Here is a 24,607-nt window from a genome sequence, read left to right as displayed (position 1 = left end):
GCATTCTTACAATATACCAAAGTTTTTAGGAAACTCGACCCTATATGTACGTGTAAGCATCAATATTTTCGCAAGACTCGAGCATAAACCATCCGATGAGGGAGATATTATTGCGCATTTTTGTTCTGTGGTTCATTGATTGATTCGATATATATTTTTTCTATGTTTGTTTGTTTGTTTGTATGTTTGAATTTCGTGTACCACTCTAGCCTGGTCGGCGTTGCTACAATGTTTCGTTCGTACAGTTTGTGGGTAAATGGGATTCCATTCAACGACAATGATTCAATAACTCTAAACTATTGCTATTATTCATAAGGTAAGTTAGGTAATGGTAGTAAGACGTTCCGAAGGATGCGTGTGTGTGTTTGCGATTTAGTGGTTGAAATTGATTGAAACATTCGACTGAGATCACAAATGGTACCAACAGCATCAGCAACACACACACACCACCATACCACCAATGAACAATCGGTGAGTCGGTAAGTATTTGCCCTGCTCTACGCACACTACTACGAATATAACGCGTTCTTCAGTGTTGCATCGTGTTGGTATGGTTGGTGGTAAGTCATAAACAGAAACGGCAGAATGGTTACATTTCAACGCTTACTACGCTCGGGCCCATTTGTAAGATTCTTAAATTTTGCACGGAAAGTTCAATGCATGTTGCCGCATTAGGAGGGTTTTTGCCTCACTGTTTTATTATTAAATCTATTATCATTCACTCCCTCTCTATGGAAATCGAAGAACATTTCTATTCGGGATGAAAAGTATCCTTTGCAGTGTGTTTCTGCACGAAAGAAATTCCATTATTTTTTTCGTTTTTCATATAGGCACGTGTAGTTTAACAGAGTTAATCCCGGGAGAGGGAAAGGGGAGCGCCAGATATTGAAAAAGTTTATATATATGTAGATGCGATTTGTTTTTTTCGTTTTCCCACAATTGGCTTCGATTTAATGGAACCGCATAGGTGCTTATTGTCCGTGCAACGAATGCAACAATAAGACGACGATTGCATGGCCCAGCGGGTGTGATAACAATTCTAAACGATTAATCCTAATTCTTATAACTGTTTACGCCCATAATATGTCCGTAATATGTGTACACACCGCTAAACTAAACTAAAGTATTGTATAATGCTGTCTGGTTGCTGAAAAAAGCATATACTAAGCCTAACCGAAACAACCGATACGCAATCGAAGTAGAGGAAACTAACCATTACCACAGGACTCCACACAGCATAACACGGAGCGCAACATAACAACTGACAGCTGCCAAACGCTTCAGAAAACGCTTCTTTGCTGGTAACATGTTTTGAATGTCCTTAGTAGGACGCTCATTGCTCGTAGAAAAGCTACCAACCTACTGCGATGACCGACAGGTAATGAAATACTTCACCTCCTTCCGCAAGCGTTTTGTTGAGCGTTTGGAAGCCGTCAGTTGTAATGTTGCGCTCCGTGTTATGCTGTGGTGAGTCCTGCGGTTAAACTAAGTCACAGAAAATAAGAAAACAACAATATGGGTCCAACTTAATCATACACGAAACAAAACAAAAAACACCTTTGCAATTACGTCAAATGGCAATGTAAGAAACGAATCTCCTTTAGGAGAGTATACCGATTTCATATATGTAGCCGGAGTGTTTGGTTTGTGTGTCCGTGTTTTTGACATTTGTTTCCCTTTCCAGCTTGCATGTTATATTCTAAACGGACGTTAAAATTTTTATCCCTTACTTTACCTTCTTTTTTGTATCGAATCTTTAATCATTCTATATCAAATAGAGGATATAATTGTACGTACCCCCGCTTCATTATGCATCTATGTTAACGATAAACCAATCTGTTTTTGGTTTCCAGATTTAACTTTCTTGTGTATGTATGTAGGTGTGTGTGTGTCTGTGTTTTACTACATCCAAGTATCCTCTGGATAACGCTTTCCTGTACATTCCTGCATACAGAGAGATGCTTGCTTTTGCATCAACAGCCACACATACACATACAAACACACATCCACACATACACGTACACACGTACAACTGCCACATTCTATGTTTTCCCTGATTTCTTGTTTCATTTCACACCCATCTGTTCAACGTTGATTTCTTATCCGTTCGCTTCGTCGCTTATTCAATTAATCACATGTTTCTCTGCTTCCAGCATGGTACACACATCTCCCGCCCACCCTCATGCACTGCGTACCAATTCTAGTTAAATTACATTTTAAGTGGAATTTTTGTTGCACCTTCTTCACTCCTTCACTTTGCCATACAAGTAACTTGGCTAAACGTACGTTAAGTGTTAATAATTGTTGTCACAGAAGTGCCACAGAAAGAACGATATTCCTATCCTATTGCGCCGCGACCGCATGCAGGCTGGCTCCTCAATCGTCATCGTCCTCGTCATCGTCGTCATCAAACTTAAGTCCTGGTTCCACCTTTATCATTGGCTGGTTGGCGATGACGGCCGAATCGTCTGAAGACGTTACCTCCGGATCGGGCACCGGATAGTTCCACGACTGTATCTCGGCCGTGCCAAACACCTGGTAAATTAGGTACGTACTGATGGCCACCACCGACGATACGCCAAACACGTGCAGCCATTGGTTGATGTTTTGCTGCGGAAGTACGTACAAGCAATGCAGAAGAGGATATTGTTTATTTGTTGCGCAATTGCGAGAAACATCGCAAGCGTACTTACCGAATCAGTCACCATGAAGCCGGTCACGAGCGGCTGTAGGAAGGAAGCGGTCATGTGAATGGTCTGAGCAAAAGCCAACACAGGTCCGGCCAGGTTCGGGGCAATATCGACGATGTTGGCCATTGCGCCGGCGTAGGACGCCGTGATGAAGGTGACCGCGATGAACCACAGTATCAGCACCGTCACGATCTGGTAGCCGAGGTACCCGACCAGCAGCACCAACACGCCGGGCACGATCTGGGACAGGGCGGTGAACAGCTTGCGTACGTTGGTGAGCGTCAGCGTTTTGTTGTCCATCAGCAGATCCGCCACGTAGCAGAACAGCACGGAGGACAGATAGGAGCAGAGGAATGGCGCACCGGACAGCAGTCCGTTCTGCTGGATGTCGAAGCAGAAGATCTTCTGCATGTACTCCGGCCCGGACATGATGAACGTGTAGTGCACCCAGATGCGCCCGAACGTGGTCAGCCCGATGGCCCACACCGGCATCGAGGTGAAGATGCGGCGCCACGGTACCCGCATGCCCTGCCCATTCTTAATGTCCTCGCTAACGTTCAGCTCGATGTACTCCAGCTCCTCGGGCGTGATGCGCGGATGCTCCTGCGGTGTGTTGTACGCCAGCAGGTACCAGAACACGCACCACACCATGCCGATCGTGCCAGTCGTGTAGAACACCTGGCGCCACCCGAAGTGGGCAATGATGAACCCGCACAGCGGGTACGTCAGCCCGATGCCGATGCTGAAGCCCTGGAAGCTGCTCATGAAGCGGCTCCGCTCGACCGGCGGTATCCAGTAGCCCACGATCGCGTACATGGCTGGCCAGGTGAGCCCGCTGGCGAAGCCTTGCACCGAGCGCAGCAGAATCACCGCACCGTAGTGCAGATCGGCCGCGTGCGGTATCAGCAAGCTGCAGGCCGCCGTCAGAAACTGGGACCATCCGAACACATTCTTCGTGCCGAAGTACTGGGTAGCAACGCCTCCGACCACCTGCGACAGTACGTAGCACCAGTAGAAGGACGATTTGATGACGGCCTGCACGGTCGAGTCCCAGTCAAACTTGATGTCGTCGATGGACGCGGGCCCGTCCAGCAGCACGGTGGTGGTAGCGTTGGCCATCGACAGTGTGTAGTTGTAGTTGTCGCCCTCCTCCAGGGAGGGCATATCGTTCACGAGCGTGTTACAGTGATCGCTGCCGGTTGTGTTCGCGCTCGGATCCTGCACCATCGCCACCAGGGCAAAGTTGATATCGTTGCGCATTACAAACGATACCAGAAACCCGGACCAGGACAGGAAGTACAGCACCAACCGGGCTGGGATGCGATCTGAGAGAGTGAAAAGTGAGCGTGGGAGGAAAATAACGTTACTACTATCACTGTATACCGAACTACATACAAGTTATCAAACGTCTGTTTCAATCAATCATGTAAAAGAAAGCAGTCACACAATAAGGATTTGTTATTTTAAAACTACATCGTTGTGTCAGTAGGAATGGGTTAATTTGGTTCTACTTTACCGATCGAGAATCGTTATCCCCAAACGTTTACGAACAGTACCTAAAGCATACAAAGTTAGTGAAGAATTGAGAATCATGAAGATATGCATTTTTCTCAGACTGTCAACCACAGACAGATTACAGATCATTACAGACCCCTCCAATTAGTATAAACCGTTTCATGCTAATTATGCTCACAAAACTCCCCAGTGTAACTACCTTGCGCAAACTACAAATATTAAAGTCGGTTTGTTAGTCTCCACACCAGGCAATCATTGCACCTTGATACAAGAAACATTGCTAACCTTTGTCGCGAACATGAACATGTGCCGATTCCATTTTACACACACAGATATACACGCTGATATTCAAAGTTAATGCCGTAATGTTATCCCCGTTTTCGTCTTGTGCGCACTGCCTTTGTTCGGCGATTTGAAAATAGATACCGTGTATCTCCAGAATTGTCGAATTTGTTTTGCTAAACTATTCCGAACTTCCTCTGTTTTTCTTCAGAAAACGCACATAATCCCACTTAGTGTCTCCAGTAACCTTCAGTACGCTTGTGGATGAAAGTATGGGAAATGAAGTATGGATGATTGAAATGCAACATCACCCAAGCGACAAAATCAACATACTTTCTCGCTCTCTCAGGTTTACCGATCTATTAGGCAGGATCGAGAAAGCATGTCGATTTTCTTAGTTGGGAATACACGCATGATGGACAAACATATCACATAACCCTTGCACCACCCTCCCCCCCACGACATAAAGGACTGGGGCACATTACACCATCGACGGGAAAGTAACTTACCACAGACCGCACGGAAGCATCCCACCTTCGGTATCTTCGGCTTCGGCAAAAAGTTCACTTCCTTCTCATCCATTCTAAGCGAGTTTCTACCCATTCAAACACAACAAACTTAAAACAATTGCGAGCACAAATAATGAACAAATGCGACGTGTTGCGTGCCTAATGGCAAAAGAAATGGCTCAATCCGCGCATAACCAAATCAAATACGGCGTGTGTTGATTATGGTGGCTTGCTCCAGTACACACACGCACAGTTTTTAAAGTACAACGACGCAATGCAATAATAAATTGTAAACTGTAACTAAACTTTTCGGCAAACTCAAACAACAAATGGGATACGGAAATGAGGCGGCTTAAAGCAAACAATCCAAATTAACCACTCCAAAAGAAAGGAACAGAACGGGCCGGTGAATTAAACACCGAAATAGAACTGCCGATCGCGTTGGTTGCATTGGCCAAAAGGTTGCTGTATATGCCACCGGCTCTCCTCACGAACACGGCCCTTGGTCAACACCTTGGTCAGCGTTTTCGGTGGGGTACGGCTGCACCACGCTACTCTGCATCCAATGCGATCCTGTCGATCACTACACATTCAACAATTGCAGCCAAGTTTACTCCCTGTCGAACACTCATTTGGCCACCACTACTACTACACCGTCGAACAGTGCGGAATGCAAACGTTAACAGCGGGTATTAACAAGCGGGATGCGCGCCAGTGTGCAGAAGATGATGGGTCGTTCTGTTTCCCGCTGCAGGGCAGTAGTTGAAGTTTAGCAGCTAGGCAGTATTGCAGCAGCAAGCAGAATGGTGATGGTATTATCTGTTAGAAATGGAGTAAAAATGGGGGAAACAATTACATTCCACACTGGTATTTATTAAGCTATATTGATATCGAAAATGTGTATGGGATACAGTGAATTATTAAACAACAAACCATTTTAGTTTTAATATATTATGATTGAACATTTTATCATAATTTCAATATAATGACAAACTAAAGCGCTTTTAACATGATCGGAACCTTCTATTTATTCACTAACAGTAAAATTTAATAAAGTCCTAACAATAATAAAAAAAAATAAAAAAAATAGTCAAAAGTAAACATAAAAGGTACGATAACAACAATTCACGCATCAGGCATAAACATGAACGATCTCTTCTCAAACCCTCCAAACAAAACTATATCATCACATATGGATTATTCAAACTCGTAGGCCACAGTCATAAACGACATTCCAAAAACAGTTCTCAACTCTTCTTCTTGTTCATCGCCATAATGGATCGATTCGATTTCACAATAAAGCATAATAGTTTCTAGATGTCACCAAATGATTCCCGCCGTCACGCATCGCAGAAGCGCGTCAGTCGCCGGCATACTTTTTTCCTTCTTTTCTCTCAAATCAACCAGCGTCTCTACAAACAAACGAAACGATTCAATATGTTAGACCCTCAACCTCAACCGCATCTAATTGCTCGGGAAAAATGACGAACGGCTGGGCCGAGCCGGGCCATTACCACAGCACACGAGTGTCCTTGTGGACGACACTTTAATATGGTTCCAATTAATTTGGTCCGGCTCGGTTGAGATATAGGGGCATATCCACGAGTGGGAAGCATCGACATCGAAAACCCATGCAATATCAATGATTATGACCTCGCGATCGCCGGGAATTAAACGGGTAGCGAACGGGAACGGGAACCACCACCATGCGTAGAGACAAAAATAAAGACCGATCCACCATGGTTGCATGGTCCCATAACACCCCAAACATCCAACATTATCCCTATCTGCTCCATTCATCATCATCATCGTCGTGGACGTCGAGTTTCCTTCCCACTGGAGGGTTTCTCAGCTCTTAATTGAATCCATTAAAATGCTTTATCGAGTAAGAGTGAAACGATTAAGAAGTCATCACAAATCGATTGTTCCGACCATCGCAAGCCTGCTGGGCTTGTTGTGTTTGTGGCATCATAAGTCCATATAACTGCGTGCTGAGAGTGCTGAGAATCAACCTGATGCCGGAATCGTCCCAACAACAACAACTACACTAATATAGCTTCAAGGATTCCGTTGCACGACTATCCTGCCCCTTTATCTTTACACATACGCGTGTACAGTGTACAACAAAATCGTCACAAAAATGTATATCACGTGGTCCATTTTGTAGTAAAAAAAATGTAAACTAAATTTCTTTTCACAAATATTTAACAACCATTTGTTATTGCTACTGATCTCCATGTTTAGACCTCATTGTAAACAACACTCTTCCACCGAACACACTATCCTAAACACGTGCGTTGACGACTTGCTTTGGTAATGCCTACATTTGTTTGACATGAAAAATGCGTAGGAAGCACCCTAGAACAGTACCGAATGGTAATCATAATTCTTCGCCCTTGATTGTCCCCCCGTTCATCCTACCACTTACTTGCTGACCGTTTGAAATGCAATCATATGCAGCCATTATGCAGCTGACCGTTACTCACGTGCTACCCACCCTCTATTGGTCCCCCTGCAAGGATGATACACCCTCGGATGGCCTATCATGGCATGTCATGGCACTGGAAACGTTTGTCAACAGAAAACACCACAGAGGGGCTACGCACACACACACACCCCGGCGAACAACAAAACAACGCAAACAGCCAAACGGCAAACAGGTAACATTATAGCTTAAGTGACGAACGCATTTTAAAGCACGACAATTAACATTCAGGTAAGCTACGCTTCCGCCTGCCTACACAATACGAGACAATCGATATGCAAGGTAATGCATTTTTGCAAACACTTCGCACCCACAGAATGCACTCGCAGAAGAATGGGTTGCTTGGATGGGAACAAATAAACGAGCTGAGACACATTGCCATAGGAACCGTAGTTGCATGCAATTATCACCGCATGTACCGTTTGTATGGCGCACGTCACAACAATTGTAAAACAATTACATGTGGACAAATAGGCGAGAAATCATCAAGTGGCTGGACGGACTGTGCCATGTTTGTTGGCAGAACAGTACACTCCCCCCTATCATGCGTTGTGCAAGCAAAGCCATCCAAATTGGTTGAAATGACCAGATAATAATGGATGCTGCTACTGTTTGTCTGTTGCTCTTCTAGCTAATAGCATGCAATTTGAAACAATTTACTTGTGCTAAGGTGTACACGCAAGGCGCGCAGCCAAATGTACCGATGTTAATTGAAGTTCTAGCTTGTATAAGTTAATTCAATGTGTTAAATTTGGTTATTAGTGCGAATTCCATCACTGAAGCTTTTGTGTTGATTTATCGCATAATTTTCAGTAAAACGAGGGTAAGATGTATATCCATCCTACCAGCTTAATATAGACTTACTAACTGGACTTATTTGTACCACTTAACCATATACTCAAAAATTATTGAAAATTTATCCATATAACCCCACGGTACGGTCTTGAGTGAGTTAACAAAAAAAACTCCGAGAGAGGGACTTCTTGATACGCGGGACAGTTGTAGTAGGAATCCAAACACGTCCGTCCTTTACAGCAGTGGTCTCCAACCTGTGGTCCGCGAAAGAATTTATTTTTAAAGAAGAAAAGCTAATTGCTATACATATCGTGCAATTTTTTTCCCAAAATCAAGATTAGGTATTCAACAGGCATGTCTAGAATAAGATAAAAAAATATTTTTGCATGCCCTAAAACTTGATGTGAGCCGTGGCAAATGTATTTTCAAAGCCAAGTGGCCCGCGAACCTAAAAAGGTTGGAGAGAATTTCTTTACAGGAGCCTGTGCGTGTAATATTATACCACATCTTAATCCGCACGAGCCGAACTTTAACTTTTTAAGTTAAGTTCAACTTTTAAGTTGAGTTTTTAACTCATCGAATTGAAAATATTTGCCGGCCTATACAGACTTTCAAGACTTTATTCAATACCACTTAGCCGCGATAGTCAGTCCTTACTACGGGGGAAGGGTTCATTCCAGGTTTAAACCCATTACGGGCGTGTTATTGAGTCGTTCGAGTTGACGACTGTAGCACCGGACCCCCCAGGGGACCGTCAGCTTATTATTGAATAAAAACAAATAGAATTACAGGAAAATACACTGTTTGATATTATACTGTTTAAACTATAACACTAACTTTAACCGAAATTGATAAGCTTAAAATTGTACAGAAAAGCAACATAAGAACACAGCTTAAATGATGTCTATCACCTTTACACAATCATCGCGATCACTCTGGAACAGCCAACGCAGGTGCTAATCAACTGTTCTGATATGCACTATATGCCTGTTGCTAATAGTTTTTCCCCAAAAGCTTTTACACACACCCAACGGACGTTCTGGTCAAATGTGATCTATTTGTCGGGAGATCATAATTCTCACTCTATGTGATGATGATAATCATAGAGTAAATACTCTTTCATGGTGGAACAATCAGGTTTAGATAATGCCGTTCTGTAAATGGTCTAATTTCCTTTCGAATCTTCCCTGGAATCTTCGTGGTATTCGATTGTTAGCGAAAAGATCACGTATCTGTGTGTGTATTTAATGGTAGAGATGAGTTGACAAATTACACCAGCCGAGACTTTTCCAGACGATCGTGAATCAACTCACCGCGATGCCGAGCACTTGTGCGGTGTGCAATACACGGCAATCGCGAATCTTCCACGATACGTCAGAGGCAACCGTACTTCCGGTGGGCGCAGAGATACTGCTCCGCCCTATATCCCGTGGAAGCTTCTTGATCGAAAAGCTGGATAATCTGAGATTCGGCCGCCCGCCAGACTAAACTCGTGGCGGCCAGATGTACCCAGCTGATTAGTGTTGTGTTTAGAAATAACCGCTTATCTGGCAAAGGAAAGGGACCGGCTTTTAGCGCACACCATTAATAGGGTAGTGTGAATTGTCGTCATCAAACGGCTGGCGTGTTTGGTGGTACGAAAAACCCAGCCTCCCCATCCCGCCGAAGAAGCTGCAGTGGATGATTTATTGCATATATATGTGTGTGTGTTTGTGTGCACTACACACCCCCTTCACAGGGCTCACGGGGGAACAATAACGATGCGAACAAAGTTGCGAAATGTGGATCCCGAGACAAAGCACAAAAGGGGGAGGCTATGGTACTAGGCTCATCCGTACCCGTCTATCCGGCGCCAAAGTCACTTGGTTTGGGTGGATTCAAAAATATGTGATGCAAAAGTTGCACTTATTTTGTATAGGTTTTTTGTGTTTGCTTTTCAACCAACATAACTTCTACCATTTTGAACATCTTCTTCGTGCCTTGGAATTAAAAGTAAAATGCGGTCAACAGACCACTTGACGGGACATTAGCGACACTTTACTGGCAACCCACACGCAAACGTGCATTTAGCATGCTCCAGAATAGACGAAGGAGGACAAACGCACGCCAGCAGCCCGCGTTGCCTCACACCCCTCTCCCCGCATTCTTATCATTTGACACAAACGCACACTAACCTGAATACATTTTTTTATATTTGATTTCTTGAAGAGCTTCTGCCCTGGTTAGGAATAAACACAACTTGAGTACGTTTATGGGCACTAAGCTAACCAAGCATGATGATGACCTTACGGAGCACATTGCACCGCAAAGCAAAGCCTCCTTCGGTTGCGAATCAGTTTTTTTAGCTCTTCTCATTTTTCTTCTTATTATTCGTGTGTGTGTAAGATTTGCGGCGAACCGGCTTTAGTAGCTTTTACTAACTGTCCGAAAGCAAACGAATGCCGGGTGGTGTCTGTTTTGGTGCTGGTGGAACCGTACCAGGGCGGAGGGAGATGGTGGTGAATGTGCATTTTTGTTTGTTTCTTTCCTTTTCCGATTGTTTTGTGTGCCCAGCCATGGATACCGGTTTGCTCGGTGTTTGTTACGTTTCCCATTTACATAGCATTAGCATCGAGCACCGATCGGAAGAACCTTCTCTCGCCGAAAAGGGTTGTAGCGCCCCGCGAGAGCTGATTGTAGCGAAAGCGAACCGCAACACTTGCTGCAGCAAACAAATGCACGATCAACGTGTTGACCTTCACAAACCACTTTGGGGGCCGCTTTGGAGGGGGAACACACACACACACACACAGTGGATCACTCGAATTGTGTAAAAGTACATCCAGTCCGGAAAGGGAAGAACAGGAGGAAGAGTGCGAAAGCGTTTGGGGTGGCGTGTCACACACAGGCTGCGCTTTCGAGGATTTGGAATTGCGTCACATTTGCCCGCAGAAAAGAGGAAGAAGTGATCGACGAGGTTTGCCGAGCCTGTTGGCAAAAAGTTGTTTGTTCAACTGGAGGAACACCAAACCAAAGCCAAACCAAAAGCCGGCTTTCTTGACACGACACGCGAAATGCGAACAACCGCCTCGCCTCGAGCCCACCACACGCGTGCATACACGTACACAGACACTCTCACCCGCCAGCCAAACCTCCGATGCTAATTAGCAGGCCCCCGCCGCTGGACGATTCTTCTTATCGGTTTGATTTACTGTCGGATGATACTTTTTTATAGACGTTTGCGCAATAAACCAGAAACATAAACACATTTTTTACGAGATCGCTATAGAGAGCGTGAGAAAATTTACAAAAAATGCCATACGTGATCGTATAAAGTGATCGTCGTGTTTCAGCGAAGTTCCACCGGAAGCAAAGATCTTTTGTGAAGTGTTTCTTAGAAGTGTTTTTGAGCAAGTTTCTTGCGTATATGTTGTTCTTTGTTTTGCTTATAGATACTTTGAGCGTTTGAGCAACATTCGTCTCTTTTCTGTTAAATTTCGACCAGCTTCTTAAATTTACGAATACGCTAGTGGAATTCTACTTTAGCATATTCGAAATCGTTTAACATTCATTTTCAAATAGTGAAGCTGTATTTGTTTGAAGAATAAAGATCGATTGTTTGTGATAGTTTTAACACGCATTGATAGGTGAAGAAGTTATCCTTCGATTTTTTTTCGAAGGTTGTTGTATAAATCAATCGAATAATACTGAATACATTAAGACAGAAGCGAACGCGACAATCGATAGTTTATCTTCTGCAAGGTTTTAATTTACGTCCATATACGTATGTAGCAGCGGTGAATAGCTACAAAGATAGTAGCTTTATATTCAAGGTAAGTCACGCTACAACAAAAAGGACAAAAACTAAATCAACCTGATCAATAATAGTTCGAACGTTAGTTCATTGGTTAAACTGCCCGACACATTTACCAAACTTGATTTCTCCTTCCTTGTTTTGTAACCATTGCAAGCCTGTATACCTACATTCCCTTCATTGACTACATCTAACTTGATAAGATTGTCAAAAATGCGGCAAACAATTTAACAACCGATTAGATGGTGTTTAAATCGATTGTGAAACCATTTCCGCACCCAATGATGGAAGGAATTTCTACGAGCGGGTTCGAATAGTTTTGTATTGATCGATGCATGTATGATCGTACGACCAAGCCAGCCTTCAGCTTCCCGTTCTATCTATCAACGGCGTCCTGATAACGTTGCTCTTCTGCCGCTTGGAACATAACCGCCCTTCCGCGTTTCCCTCTATCACGCACCCTAATGCTCCCGCCATCCACGGCTGGCCGGTAAATCTTATCGTTCATGTCCGTCAAATGCGCAACGACGCCAAATCAAGGGTCGCAAAGTCCGTTAACAATTTGTCTTGTCTTTGTGAAAAATTTGTCCCCCAGCAGCAAATACATTGTGTACATTGACGTATTAAAAAATGTTGTTTTGATGATAGGCTTTTCAATTAAAAAAAAATCATGATAATCAATATCAATTAACATGACAAATTAGAAAGAAGATTTTTGCTTGTGCAACCAAACAAAGCAACATAGTCACGATCGGAATGTGAGTTTGTATTTAATCCCAACGCATCGAGCACACGTGTTACGTCAAAACAGAGACAAGAACGATGCACCATGTACTAGGAAGTTTGAAATAAAAGTCAGTTGTTCATTGTCGAAACCAAAATTATTAAAATGTTACATCATAAGCTTAGTTCAAAATTTCAGGCATCAAATGTTCGACGATCGTTGATTGATGGCTGAAGATCACTATCGAGCAAACACTTTACAAACCTCGAATTAATCGAAAACTAAAATATTTGTAGAAATAGATCTGGTAGGCATTGTGATTATAATTGCTCTAACAAATTAAAAGGACCACGTGGTGGAAATTCAACATTCGTAAACACCAACATCAACTTCTTAGCAAACGTTATGACGCATAGTTGGATTTGGAGCACCGGCTTACAATGTATGGAAATTAGCCACCATCAGCACACTTACGGCTAACACGGGTGACTATCGAATAACATAACAAGGCACTACCATAAACACCCAAACCACATTGAACAAAACAAAGAAAAAATGACTCCGCAGTTAGAATGGGTCAATGAGAGAGTGAGACCGTTTTGGTTTTGCGCATAAATAAACTTCAACTGGTTTCTTTACGCGACTGTGCATATCATCGCCTACTACAGAATCTGTCACATTAACGAGGGCGAAGCATGGTGCACGGTACTATATCGCCAACCTAAACAATTCTGTCATCGATGCTAATTGTAAAACAAAATATAACGAAGCCTCAGCCTGGAATAATTTCAAACATTGCTAACGTATTGCAATTTTATCGACTTCTTCGTGCTTGTCGTGTGAGTAGTTCCCGCTGGTTCCTTCCGGAAGCCCAATTTCACAACGGTTCATAATCGCGTAACGTGGTCCTGGGACACCCGCCCTCGTAACTACTAACTAGACGCACTTTTGGTTATGTCACGCACGTTGCACTACGCTGCCTTCATACGCCATAGAATATGATCTACCCTGGAATGATTTTGTGTGTTTTGCCCACCGGTGTGTGCACGGTGCAAAAGTAATCCCAATCACCAAAAACAAATCACTACCTTCCGAGCCAGCACTTCCGCGCCAGAGCCAATCGCCGGTCGAGCGGTTTCAACGGACGCGTACTACGGTTGCTGCGATGCTAACCCGCGAATTGTCAACAATCGACTGGCTTTCTTTGCCGGGGTGCGTTGAGCAACTTATACAGAGAGCCTCCGCCAAAGCGCTCGCCCAAAGTGGAGCGCGAGACGACTCAAATCGTCAAATAAACGCATCGCTTTTTACGCAAAATCGTGAGTAAAGTTGTAGCAACCACCAATACTACATGCACACCGCAGGCGGCCAAGCTCTCCCAGCTCGCAAAGCTCTCTCGGCAACACCGCGTTTCATTCATAGCTGGCCCTGACTGCTGACCAGAACTACTCTTTCACCGGAACATGTGCTCTCGCAGGGGATGACTGTTATCGTGAAGGATGACTTGCGCTCCTCCTTCCCAGGCAAATACGGCTTTGCCCGTACGTAAGCTTGATAGAAAAGTGTCTAGCACACCTGTGAACCATTACATTACTTTTATTATAATTGTGAAATAAAGTGTATCTAAACGACTCGCAAATTTACACCTCAAATGCCGAGTGTCGAGTGCGTATCCAAGCATGATATTTAAGTTATCAATCATTAGCTGTGGCAAGTCTTCTGTGAGTGTGTTTCTTTTTGCTTTGCACCCTCACCTTACCACATAACATCATGGGTGACGTTTGTTGTCTTACTACTGCCAACCAGCTAGAGCTGAATCAAATGTAGCAAAACGAGTTTGACTTGATAATATTTCCCCCTCGTCAACCAGCAAACAATAAACCATTAAATTCAATAGAATATTGCCGCCATCCGCATGACCGTCCACACGCTTCAAACATGTGCAATCGTTTGCTTACTATTACTAGCATTACTTTGACAATTTTGTTGCGTGAAACTATCTCCGCTCGAATGTGTGTGGTTGTGCTGATATCGTTGGAAGAAAAATCGATCTGTAGCGACCCAAACAAATGCTTCACATTCTCATTACCGCCCGGCTTTTTGGGATGTACGAGGCGTGCGTCACCATTAACGGCGCCGTTAAGATGGGAACTAAGATGCGACCGACCCTCCAGTGGTAGTGGGGGTTTCAACTCTTTTACGTTTGCATTCAAATAGTCCCATTTTAATGGTTCGCGTCTCGACCGTCCTCTGCCCCATTTTCCGGTACGAGAAATGCCATTTCCACTCCCAGGATAGAAGCAGATTCGGCATGATGAGAAAATCGATAATCATTCCTATACTTGCCGGCTCTAGGTAAGCTTTGCACAATGGTGATATAAAAGAGATGGTACTTCTTCATTGAAATACCTTCACTAGTATGCGAAACTATGCGTATAAATTATAATACTCAAAAGAAGAAAAAAATATGACATTGGCGACACATTTTTATTTGGTCGACAAGCATAATAGAATTTCACCATCTTGAGTAAATACTGAAGTGTTGTAATGCTAACAACCATTCGCTCGTGTTTTTTTTTTGTCAAATTTCTAATGAAATTTCGCCAAAATAAAAATCACAACAGTCTTCACATTTCCTGAATACGATCTAATAAAAGTAAAGTAGCACAGTGAGCCAATAGCGCTACATCATTCTATGATTTAATACAATGAAATCGACATGGTATCATATTACGTGTCCGAAGATAACATGTGTGACGAATGTTATCACAGTTAGCATACCTTTCATACAAAAAAACATCGACAGCTCTATTATCGCGAGGGCCAGTTGTATTTTTCCGATACAATTTCTTTGAATGCAAAATGGTTCATTGGAAACAATTTCCTTATGTAGCCACTACAGCTACTAATAAAACCAAATGCTACATGCCCGTCGTCGTCATGGTTTCTTAACGCGAAACATAAGCACCATACATTTGCCCCGTCACGCATGATTTGAGGCAAGCTACTGCGATCTGTATCATTCCTGAATCGGGGTTTTTTTTTCTCTGCCCCTGACCCAAATGGTCCCATACTCAGCACATCAAAGCGAAGGTCATGTGCCTAATCTAATGTGTATCATTATGCCGCCCGCACACGGTTCGACTCCCACAGGATGACACCATACATACCTATGCATTAACTTCCGATGTTGGCGACCAGCGAAGCGCCCTTTGCACCGTTCAGTCCACCAATCTCGTCCTTGGGCATCACGCTGTCCACAGACCGGATGGATTCACTTCCAACGCGGTGGATCGGAACGCTCGGAACCGTTCTACAGCGACTGCTGGAAAGCATGCTTTGGAGGGCCTGCTTCTGCCTGGAAGTGTTATGTTTTCCGAGGGGGATTTTATTTGCACCCCACCCCCCGCGCCCACGCCTTGCAATTTTAGAGCACAGTTGTTTTTTAACCACCGAATCGGGTTCAAGGAAACGAGAGCGCTCGTGCGATAACACCACTGCACCACTTGCTGCTAGCCATTATACACACACGCATCGAATCACCGATTTGAACCGGAGTACGATTACTTTCCCTGCAATTGCAGTGCTTTGTTGAAGCACTCCCATCGACCACCTAAGGTACAAAACATCACCATCTTTGCGACAGCGCACGCACCCACTTCTTATCGTGACGACGCTCGTCCACTTTCCGCACACTCTCTAATGCTAATCAAACACGGCACAGCGGTGCTGTCAAAGGAAAGAAAACGTGCATCGTTTTGGCTGTAAATCTTCTGCTCGAATTCCCGTATGATTATTAGTGGGTTTTTTCGCGCTCAAACTACCCGGACAGCAATTGTGCATGCTCCACCAACAAACCACCACACAAGCACGTGGACTACATCGAAAAGACTAGATTAAAAATCACCTCCTAAATTTATCGGAATTGTCGAGCACTAGCTTAAAATCTCATCACTCAAACGTCGTTTCAAATATCTTTTACATTGAGCAGCACGAGGGTTTCCGGCAAAACTGCATTTGAATTGAGAGTGCGGTCTTTGCATCACATATTTTGTCCTCACACACTAAATCGAACCAGATGTGCAAAAGCTGTACCGGAATTGCTAATGCTCTTGCCACAACTAGAACGAACCCGGCTGAAAGTTTTAATACGCCAGCACGGATTAGAATCAAACCCACAAATAAAACTATAAATTTCTAACCGCACGGCACAAGTATTTACACGCAATCAACCCGAACGAAAATGGAATCACAACAAAACCTGAATGTCAATACAGACTCGTTTATAGGCGCATTGCCACGAGAGTGACAAACCGCTGACAAGTTTTTTTTTTTGCAAAACGTGGGCATTGTCACTTGTTTTGAGCTTTTGTCAATATTTCGTAACCTGGAGTAGCCAGGAAATAAAGTTGACAAAAGTTGACAAAATTGGAGGTACGCGAAAAAGCGTTAACAAACAACTATTTGGCGCAGTTGCGACCCATTGTTATGAATAATAATAAATAATAATCAAATGCTAAAAGGTACGTTTCTATTTGATTTATGTACCGAGAAAAGCTCTTTTTTGTCAAGAATTATTTTTCCAAATTTTTCAAGACTGCAACATTTTGTCACCTCCTTGGCGCCGCGCCATATTCGTGCACTTCTGCAGCTTGGCCCGAATTTCCCGAATTGTCCTACACTCGAGCAGATAGGTCCCAAGCAGTGTGGACAGATGTTTTTGGCGGGTTTCGGTAGGAGCGTGAAAATTTTAACGGTAATTTTTGATATGCGAATTTATCGTATGTGCTATCAGCAGCTATTTCGATTGCGATTGCGATTATTTTGATCAATTTCAATTTTGAATATAACAATAATGATTAAAAAAACATACGTTTGAGCTTGTTGCTACAACAATCTTGTATAATTACATTGGCAGACTTTTGTTTTATTCAGCCGTATGACAAAATCGCAAGTCTTACATAATCTGTCAATAAATGAATGATTGGATCAAGGTGTTATAAATGACAAGGTTAAGTTGTTCAGAGCAAAATGACATTTCTCGACTTGACATTTCTATCAGCGAGTCTTTGATCCGGTATAAAAAAGCTCAATAGGTAGCAGAGGCTGGTGAGGGTAATGAAATTTGTATGCAGAGATTGACAGATGTCCCCACAATGTCGCCCAGCAAAATCGATAAAAATCAACCTTCTAAATATATTATCCTTGGATTGGATAAACGAAAATTCGGTAGTGTTAGGGTGATCATCTGTGAATCGATAGGCATATCAAAAATCGATTGGAACACAGATAAATCGGTGTTTCTGGTCACTCTGGCCCCAAGTAGCATATTTACTGCGTGAAGAAGATATGACATTTTTATCTGACAGCACTGACAGCAACATCAAAAGAAAACCAAAAATAGAAAAAAACACACAATTCGACAATTTTGAGTTCTGCAAGGTCCTGAAATTTTTAACTATTTCGTGGATTTGGTGTATTTTGGGCAATTTTGCCAGCAATTTTGGTGCCTGGTGCAGGTGTGTACCGTGCCGTGAAGAAAGTGTGTCGTGGACAAACGGGAAGAAAGCTCCCTTCGCCGAAAGGGTTTAGCACCACAACAGCAACACTGTTGTTGCACAAATGAGGCATATAAAAAATCGCTAATGGAGTAGAAAAGTGTCGACAAAACAAAGCGCATTCCGTTCTTTCCACTGCACACAGGAGAATCTTGGTGTCCTGGTGCGATTTAAATTCTTCCGGCGCACAGTGTCATAGGAGCACACCGAGCAGCAGGAGCCATCGGGAGGCTGATGTTACGAATGAGGTCCTTGAAGGCTTCAAGCGCTGTGATGCTGCTTGAATTAATAACGAGCAGCTAGAGCAGCCTTCTTCCAAGATAGTCGGTCTCATCGATCTCGCTTGTTCCGTATTGTTGTACGCCTCAAACGTCTAGTGTATTGAACGATTGCGTATATCCTGTAGCTTCTACCTAACAGGCAATCTCTCTTCTATAACCCGCTGATCAGCCTGCTCCCGAAGTGCATCGGGGTTCCGTGACCGGATTATACGCATTCCTCAGAATGATAGATGAAATCGTAGACCGCATCGTTCAGTTCTTTTCCACTGGACTGGTGGAAAAAATCATCAAAGCTTTCCTAGTCCTATGCGATCGGTTTGTGAATTTCATCCTTTCCCTATGCGAGGGAAACAATTACAAGAAAAAGGACGAAACGGTCGATGTGCTGTATACTAGTGGCAACTTTTTGGTCATCAACAAGAAGCATGATTTACTGATAAACTCAAATGACACAAAAAAGGTGGTTTGTTTACTTCTATCCTATGAGCCACGGCACTGTAGTACTTAATGTAATCGTTTCTAATTGCAGAAAACAGTGCAAACAATAATGCGGAAACAATTTCCCGAATACGTGCAGGATAATCTCACCCACGACTTTTACTTCGCTCATCGGCTTGACTTTGCCACCAGTGGAATACTGTGCATTCCGCTGAACAAAAATGCTTGCAAAGAAGTGTGCCAGGTGTTCGAGGAGCAGCGCGCCAGGAAGTACTATCTAGCGTTGCTCCGCGGGCATACCGATTTCGACGAGGAAGTAATCGACATCGCGATAGGTAAAACCGCTATCGTGTTTCATCCATTGCTTTTCCGCTCATTGCTTTCATTGCTAATGTAACGTATTTTACGATCCCACAGGCGAAGATGTGCGGTTCAAGGATACAAGCAAAAAAATGTGCACCATCCTGGAGGATGAACTATGCCAAAATCCACGACGTAGTATAACGAAAGTGCTGGTGCTGGATAGAGGCTACTACAACGGGAAGCCGGTCACCAAAGTGCTTTTACGGCCAATCACCGGTCGCCGGCATCAGTTACGGCTACACTGCTCGCAGATTGGCCACGTGATCGTAGGAGACTACACGTACAGCTTGAAAATCGACACGTCGCCGCCACGCATGTTTCTGCACGCGTTTCGCCTCGTGCTGCCGAACACAATCGAAAATCTCGACATTCAGACGGACGATCCGTTCACGGAGAAAGCGCTCAAGTACAAGTGGAAAGTGGTGGAGCAGGTGAACAGCATTGCGAACGCGTTCGACATCATCGACTCATTTTAACATTTGTGGGAACCATGTAGAATATACTTTTGTAGATCGCGTTCGTTCACGTTTAGGTTGGACCATTTCCGGCGCCGGCTGAATGTAAATATTCGATCCTTTTCTCGAATTTACTCACTCTAGACCAACTGTTATTGCGATTGATTGGGATTAGATCTGAACCGGCCATTAATATTACACCCGTGGCATACACGCCGGACGATGGGGCAAGCTTTTGTTTTAACAAACCATTTTGTTGTATGCGATCGTTGACCTTGAGTCATTCGGCTAAAGCTTAATATCCATGGAGAAACTCCATTCGTGAGTCATTCGATTAAGAAAATGTATCTGTTTATATGCAATACGGTGCCGTAATGTGATGATGATTCTAATTGCAGCGACAGCGGATAGGCAACGGATTAAACAAACCATTATGTTCATTGTGTTCGATCGTCGTATAAAAAGAGTTACAAATGAATTGCAACAGACTGCAATCAAATCGTAATATGCTCTACAGGATAAGGAAACAGTTATGCTAGTCAACACAACCCAAACCAAACGTTAGTCTAGAACACGTAATTAAGCAATCGTGAAACATTCCAATGTTTCGGTTTGTTTTTCTTCCTTTACTATCACGCTAATCTTCTGAATCATAATGTTAAAATGGGCAGAATTCGCGACACAGTGTTAAACGAGGGCAAAAAAGGCGCAGCAAAAACAATTCCGTTACATCTACAAGCTAAAGCAGTTTTCGTTTCTAAAAGCATTCACATAGTTTTATTGTTTTCTAGCGTTGTATTTGCGATATGAAACTGCAAACCCTCGAAGGTAGATCAACACAAGATTATTATTTGCCATCGATCGATTCAAACACGATTTATGAAACAGAGGAAGAACATTAGATAGCAATTTACTATTGAAATGATGTCGTTTTTCCTCACCCGAGGTTACGTACTTTACAACAGATAAAATAGGGAAATAATAGAAAGTTAAGCAAATAGGTGCGATTAACAGCAAACGACGACCATAGACATATTCTACCGCAAAGCGATATTAGCGCGCAAAAGCAAAAGCCCCGTGTTGCACATTCCGTTAAGGTAAGATGCAAAAGATTAGCTTCTATTCATGCTAGAAGATACTAATGTTCCGCTTACGATTACTAACATTTTCTCTTAATATTAGATATTGCCATACTACGATTAGGTATGATTTTGTTCAGTCCAAGTGATCTTCAATTTACAGTTCGACAAACTACTTTTGACTGAATTATTTTACACACTATTGTTTTACATTAGTAAACACTTATCCAAGTGATTAGATGGTTATTTAGTTTGCATTTTTAATTGCCACATTGAATGTTATAAACCATTTACCGCCATACACGTTGTGCACAAGTTAACTGCAGTTAAGACTATTTTACTGCGATTTGGTTGAATAGTTTTGCATAATGCACCTGTTATTGCGATTGCAGACGAGGTGGATACACTGTACAGGGTTAGTGAGACATACAGGCAAACAATGTTGTAATGAGGCTTTCCGGAGAAGGATACATTTTGCATTCTTAATAGTATAACAAGCGTGTCGTTGGCCGGCGATAGGGAATAGTCTAGCGAACGTTTCACACACACAAAAATCGAAAACAATATCAACATGCATAGACAAACCAAGAACACAATTTGCCACGTACTTAAACATTTTGTACCTTTATCTAAACTCTGCGGATATTGCACTACTCCTTTTTGCCCTTCATCCCCGAGGTCCGCGACTATTCAAACAATCGTAGAAGAAAAAAAAATCAACATCCAAATCCCTAATCCTCCCCCCGCGCCCTCCTTTCCCACCTTTCCCAATCTTTCCGCCAGTCAATGAAACCTAGTCAGCTTTGTTAAACTCTCTAAACTATCGAAGGCGATTGCAGAAGTGGATAAAGTTTTCAAATCTTACCTTAAAACATACCAATCGCGTACGACATTGAGCCAAAGTGGCTTCTCCGTATTATGGGAACCTTTAACAGAAGAACTCAAGACACGCACCGAATACCAAGAATGGTCGATACAAAATTATGCAGTGTATTTTGCTTGAACGTTAAACTAGATCGTACGTACTATAGGATCCTTAACGATCGTAACATGTTATTTGATTGTGTTTTGTACTTGATCGTCAACTTTTGTTCAAAAACATACTGCTCGACTAGTTCAGGCTATGATGAATAGGTGATGAATAGGTTAAACGAACGTTGAATAATAATTCGCACATTTATAGCTGAGATGATGAAACGATTCAAAAAACGATCAGAACAATCAAATAGAAGGCGTGCGTTCAGTCAGAAGTGTGGCGCAGCACATGATAGAATATCGAATGAACATCCTGTCCGAGCTGGAAGACGATGAGCTAGCTGTATTTTGTGAGAAGAACTGCTGCTGCATTAAAAGATTCGAGTTTTGGAAGAACGACGAATGATACAAATACTACCGAGTGCGGAGGATGATGTTTGTGATATCCCTTTGACTAAGTGGTGACCGGAGCAGCATTGTTCGCATTGTTTTTCCATCACTGCCATGTTACACTTAACATAAACCTCCGGAGCTAACAGTGAATAAGCGTGCGCAGCTCGTAAACGCTAGTGTCGTATCTAACGATCCTCAATGAATATCTTTGTTTAATCTAATCAATGCAAACTCAGGAAGCAGTCAGTGGCGCAAACAGTCTGTTACCTAGGTCTATACGATCCATAACCGTACGTACCCGATCACCACACTTGCACGTAACGAATTCTCCAGTGATCACCGAGTTAAACAACAGTATGCAAACGTGTATTTACCGATCAGCTCAAACGATCAGCCATTCCGCATGAGTTTGAAATACCAACACACATCTCCATAGCAAGGTGGTATTGGGTCGCGCAAAGAATCCGTTACACAATTCACAAGACCACAGGATAAGCCGACAGGACTCATATACTCGGTACAATTTAGAGAATTAAGAGCACATCAAAGGTGAAACGGCAGTATCGACTAGTAGCGCTAACAATTATTGTACTTCGTCGCAACCTGTTCAAAGATTCTCATCTTTGGCGAATCTGCGAAAAACGATGTAATAAATCGCGAAAATGCAGAACCAAATTCATACACGCAGCCGAAACGAGCCCTAAGTTAGCGAGGGAAAAGACCTTACCCAAGGCAAACGGATCTTTGCGCCATAAAGACATTGATCGACTGTTTTCGTTCTTTAATTGTTGACTAGTAAGAAACTACAGAACCTATTACAAACAAACAACTCACACACGCTAAACTCGATTGCAAATTCATTATAGGAAACAAGCAGATATTTAAATGAGACAAATAGAGCACATACGCTCGTACGGAGAGCTGTTAAGATGTAAGAAATGGCGATTATATACATAGCAAAACAAACAAAAAAAAAAAACACCGAAAGAACCAAGAACAAAAATCGAATCCAGATTTTTTCTTAAACCTAGAACATACGTCGAGGAAGTAAATCAAGCCAGATAAGAAGGAAAAAGACGACAATTTATGTACGTACATTAAATAATTTCTTTTGAAAAGAAATAAAAACGCTTTTTGAAATCGATCCAAATACTAACAGCGAAGGTTTTACTGTATACCAGACGTTTACTAGACTTTTCAACCGAAGCTTTTAAATTCTGCCAAAGATTAAAAAACTCTGCTAATTCGTCAAGTATGATGGGAAAAATTTACCTTCCGATTTTGGGGTGGATGTGCACTTTGAAACTGATAAAATTTGAATTTCCTACGTATCGGCCAAGGTTAATAGCTGAAAGTTAGCCAGCTGTCAAAGTTCGGTGGAACATTGTCAAACTTCGGCTATTTATGACATTTCATCCGGGCTGTTCCGAACCCGAATAAGCGAGGTTCTATTGTTCTTTCGTGTTGGTAAGAAAACATTGGCTGCTGCTCTTCGAGCATTTTCATTGAATTTTGCACGTTCTTGCTGCTCTTTCAGTCTGCGATCCAACAGTTTGCACTCCAATTTGACGAAGATGATTGCTAACGCCGCCGTACCGCGATTGGCCACCGCCGCCGCCCAGGCCCTGCAGCGCCGCACGTACTTCTCTGTGTCGAGCAGCCTGCCCCAGGTTCGCGTATCCCTCGCGGTAAGTGTTTCGCAACAACAGGCAAAGGAATCGTCTCAGACCTGCCGGGCCGGGACGTACGTTCTCTGAAAAGTTGGTTGACTTGCCAGAAACATACTGTTGAACAATTACAAAAGTGCACGTGAAGAAGATCTATCTGACTGCGCTTGTTTTTTTTTTGTTTTTCTTCCTTTACATTACGTAATAACTGTTTTCGTTTGCAGGAAAAAACCGTCCATGGCCTGGCCATCTTCGGTGGAGTGATTGCCTACCCGATCTGGGTCATTGCTCACGTCCGTGAGTACAAGGGAGGCAACTAAATGCTGCGCGATGGAACATTCTAGTGATACACTGTAATCCCGTCGATTCGCAAGGAATTCATCCATGCCATTGTGTCCCTCGTGATGCTGGTGAAACGGCCGCTGTCAAACACCTGGTCTCTGTATGAATAAAAGCATGAATTTTTGTGGATCATAACAAGCGCGAGTGTTTTTTCTCCTTCCGGTGAAGGATGCCGAAGTGATGGTGGAAAGAAGTACGTAAAGGATTGCTATGATGGGAGATGGATGTTGATTTGAAGAGATGTGGTAGCGTACAACACAAAT

The 24,607-nt window shown here is 43.0% G+C and overlaps 3 protein-coding genes across 12 annotated transcripts; 2 read left to right on the top strand and 1 right to left on the bottom strand.

Moving 5' to 3' along the window:
• Positions 1-123: 123 nt before the first annotated feature.
• Positions 124-17,055, bottom strand: LOC120893699 (vesicular glutamate transporter 3). Of its 7 annotated transcripts, none has more exons than XM_040295741.1 (5): positions 15,964-17,055; positions 4,997-5,815; positions 4,491-4,744; positions 2,694-4,015; positions 124-2,610 (listed from the first exon to the last, which is right to left on the bottom strand). In XM_040295741.1, exons 3-5 carry the CDS (start codon positions 4,522-4,524, stop codon positions 2,377-2,379), a joined length of 1,590 nt encoding a protein of 529 aa, XP_040151675.1. In that variant the 5' UTR covers positions 4,525-4,744; positions 4,997-5,815; positions 15,964-17,055; the 3' UTR covers positions 124-2,376. The 7 variants fall into 7 exon arrangements, with proteins under 7 accessions (XP_040151675.1, XP_040151670.1, XP_040151671.1 ...); XM_040295736.1 differs by lacking the exon at positions 4,491-4,744 and having other exon boundaries at positions 15,964-16,522; positions 16,618-17,053; XM_040295737.1 differs by lacking the exon at positions 4,491-4,744 and having other exon boundaries at positions 15,964-16,522; positions 16,701-17,053.
• A 1,115-nt stretch (positions 17,056-18,170) lies between these two features.
• LOC120908494 (RNA pseudouridylate synthase domain-containing protein 1-like) lies at positions 18,171-23,491 on the top strand. Of its 3 annotated transcripts, none has more exons than XM_040319507.1 (4): positions 18,171-18,709; positions 18,802-19,092; positions 19,162-19,405; positions 19,488-23,491. In XM_040319507.1, the coding sequence occupies exons 2-4, from the start codon at positions 18,856-18,858 to the stop codon at positions 19,907-19,909; spliced, it is 903 nt and encodes a 300-aa protein (XP_040175441.1). In that variant the 5' UTR covers positions 18,171-18,709; positions 18,802-18,855; the 3' UTR covers positions 19,910-23,491. The 3 variants fall into 3 exon arrangements, with proteins under 3 accessions (XP_040175441.1, XP_040175439.1, XP_040175442.1); XM_040319505.1 differs by having other exon boundaries at positions 18,171-18,729; XM_040319508.1 differs by having other exon boundaries at positions 18,172-18,312.
• Positions 23,492-23,685: 194 nt separating this feature from the next.
• On the top strand, positions 23,686-24,482 carry LOC120908497. 2 transcript variants are annotated; one of them, XM_040319518.1, is made up of 3 exons: positions 23,686-23,802; positions 23,873-24,023; positions 24,227-24,482. In XM_040319518.1, the coding sequence occupies exons 2-3, from the start codon at positions 23,910-23,912 to the stop codon at positions 24,320-24,322; spliced, it is 210 nt and encodes a 69-aa protein (XP_040175452.1). In that variant the 5' UTR covers positions 23,686-23,802; positions 23,873-23,909; the 3' UTR covers positions 24,323-24,482. The 2 variants fall into 2 exon arrangements, with proteins under 2 accessions (XP_040175452.1, XP_040175451.1); XM_040319517.1 differs by lacking the exon at positions 23,686-23,802 and having other exon boundaries at positions 23,812-24,023.
• The last annotated feature ends 125 nt before the right edge of the window (positions 24,483-24,607 follow it).

The sequence above is a fragment of the Anopheles arabiensis genome, chromosome 2 (assembly GCF_016920715.1).
Source record: "Anopheles arabiensis isolate DONGOLA chromosome 2, AaraD3, whole genome shotgun sequence".
Classification (NCBI taxonomy): domain Eukaryota; kingdom Metazoa; phylum Arthropoda; class Insecta; order Diptera; family Culicidae; genus Anopheles; species Anopheles arabiensis.
This window is presented reverse-complemented; position numbering and strand designations above follow the sequence as displayed.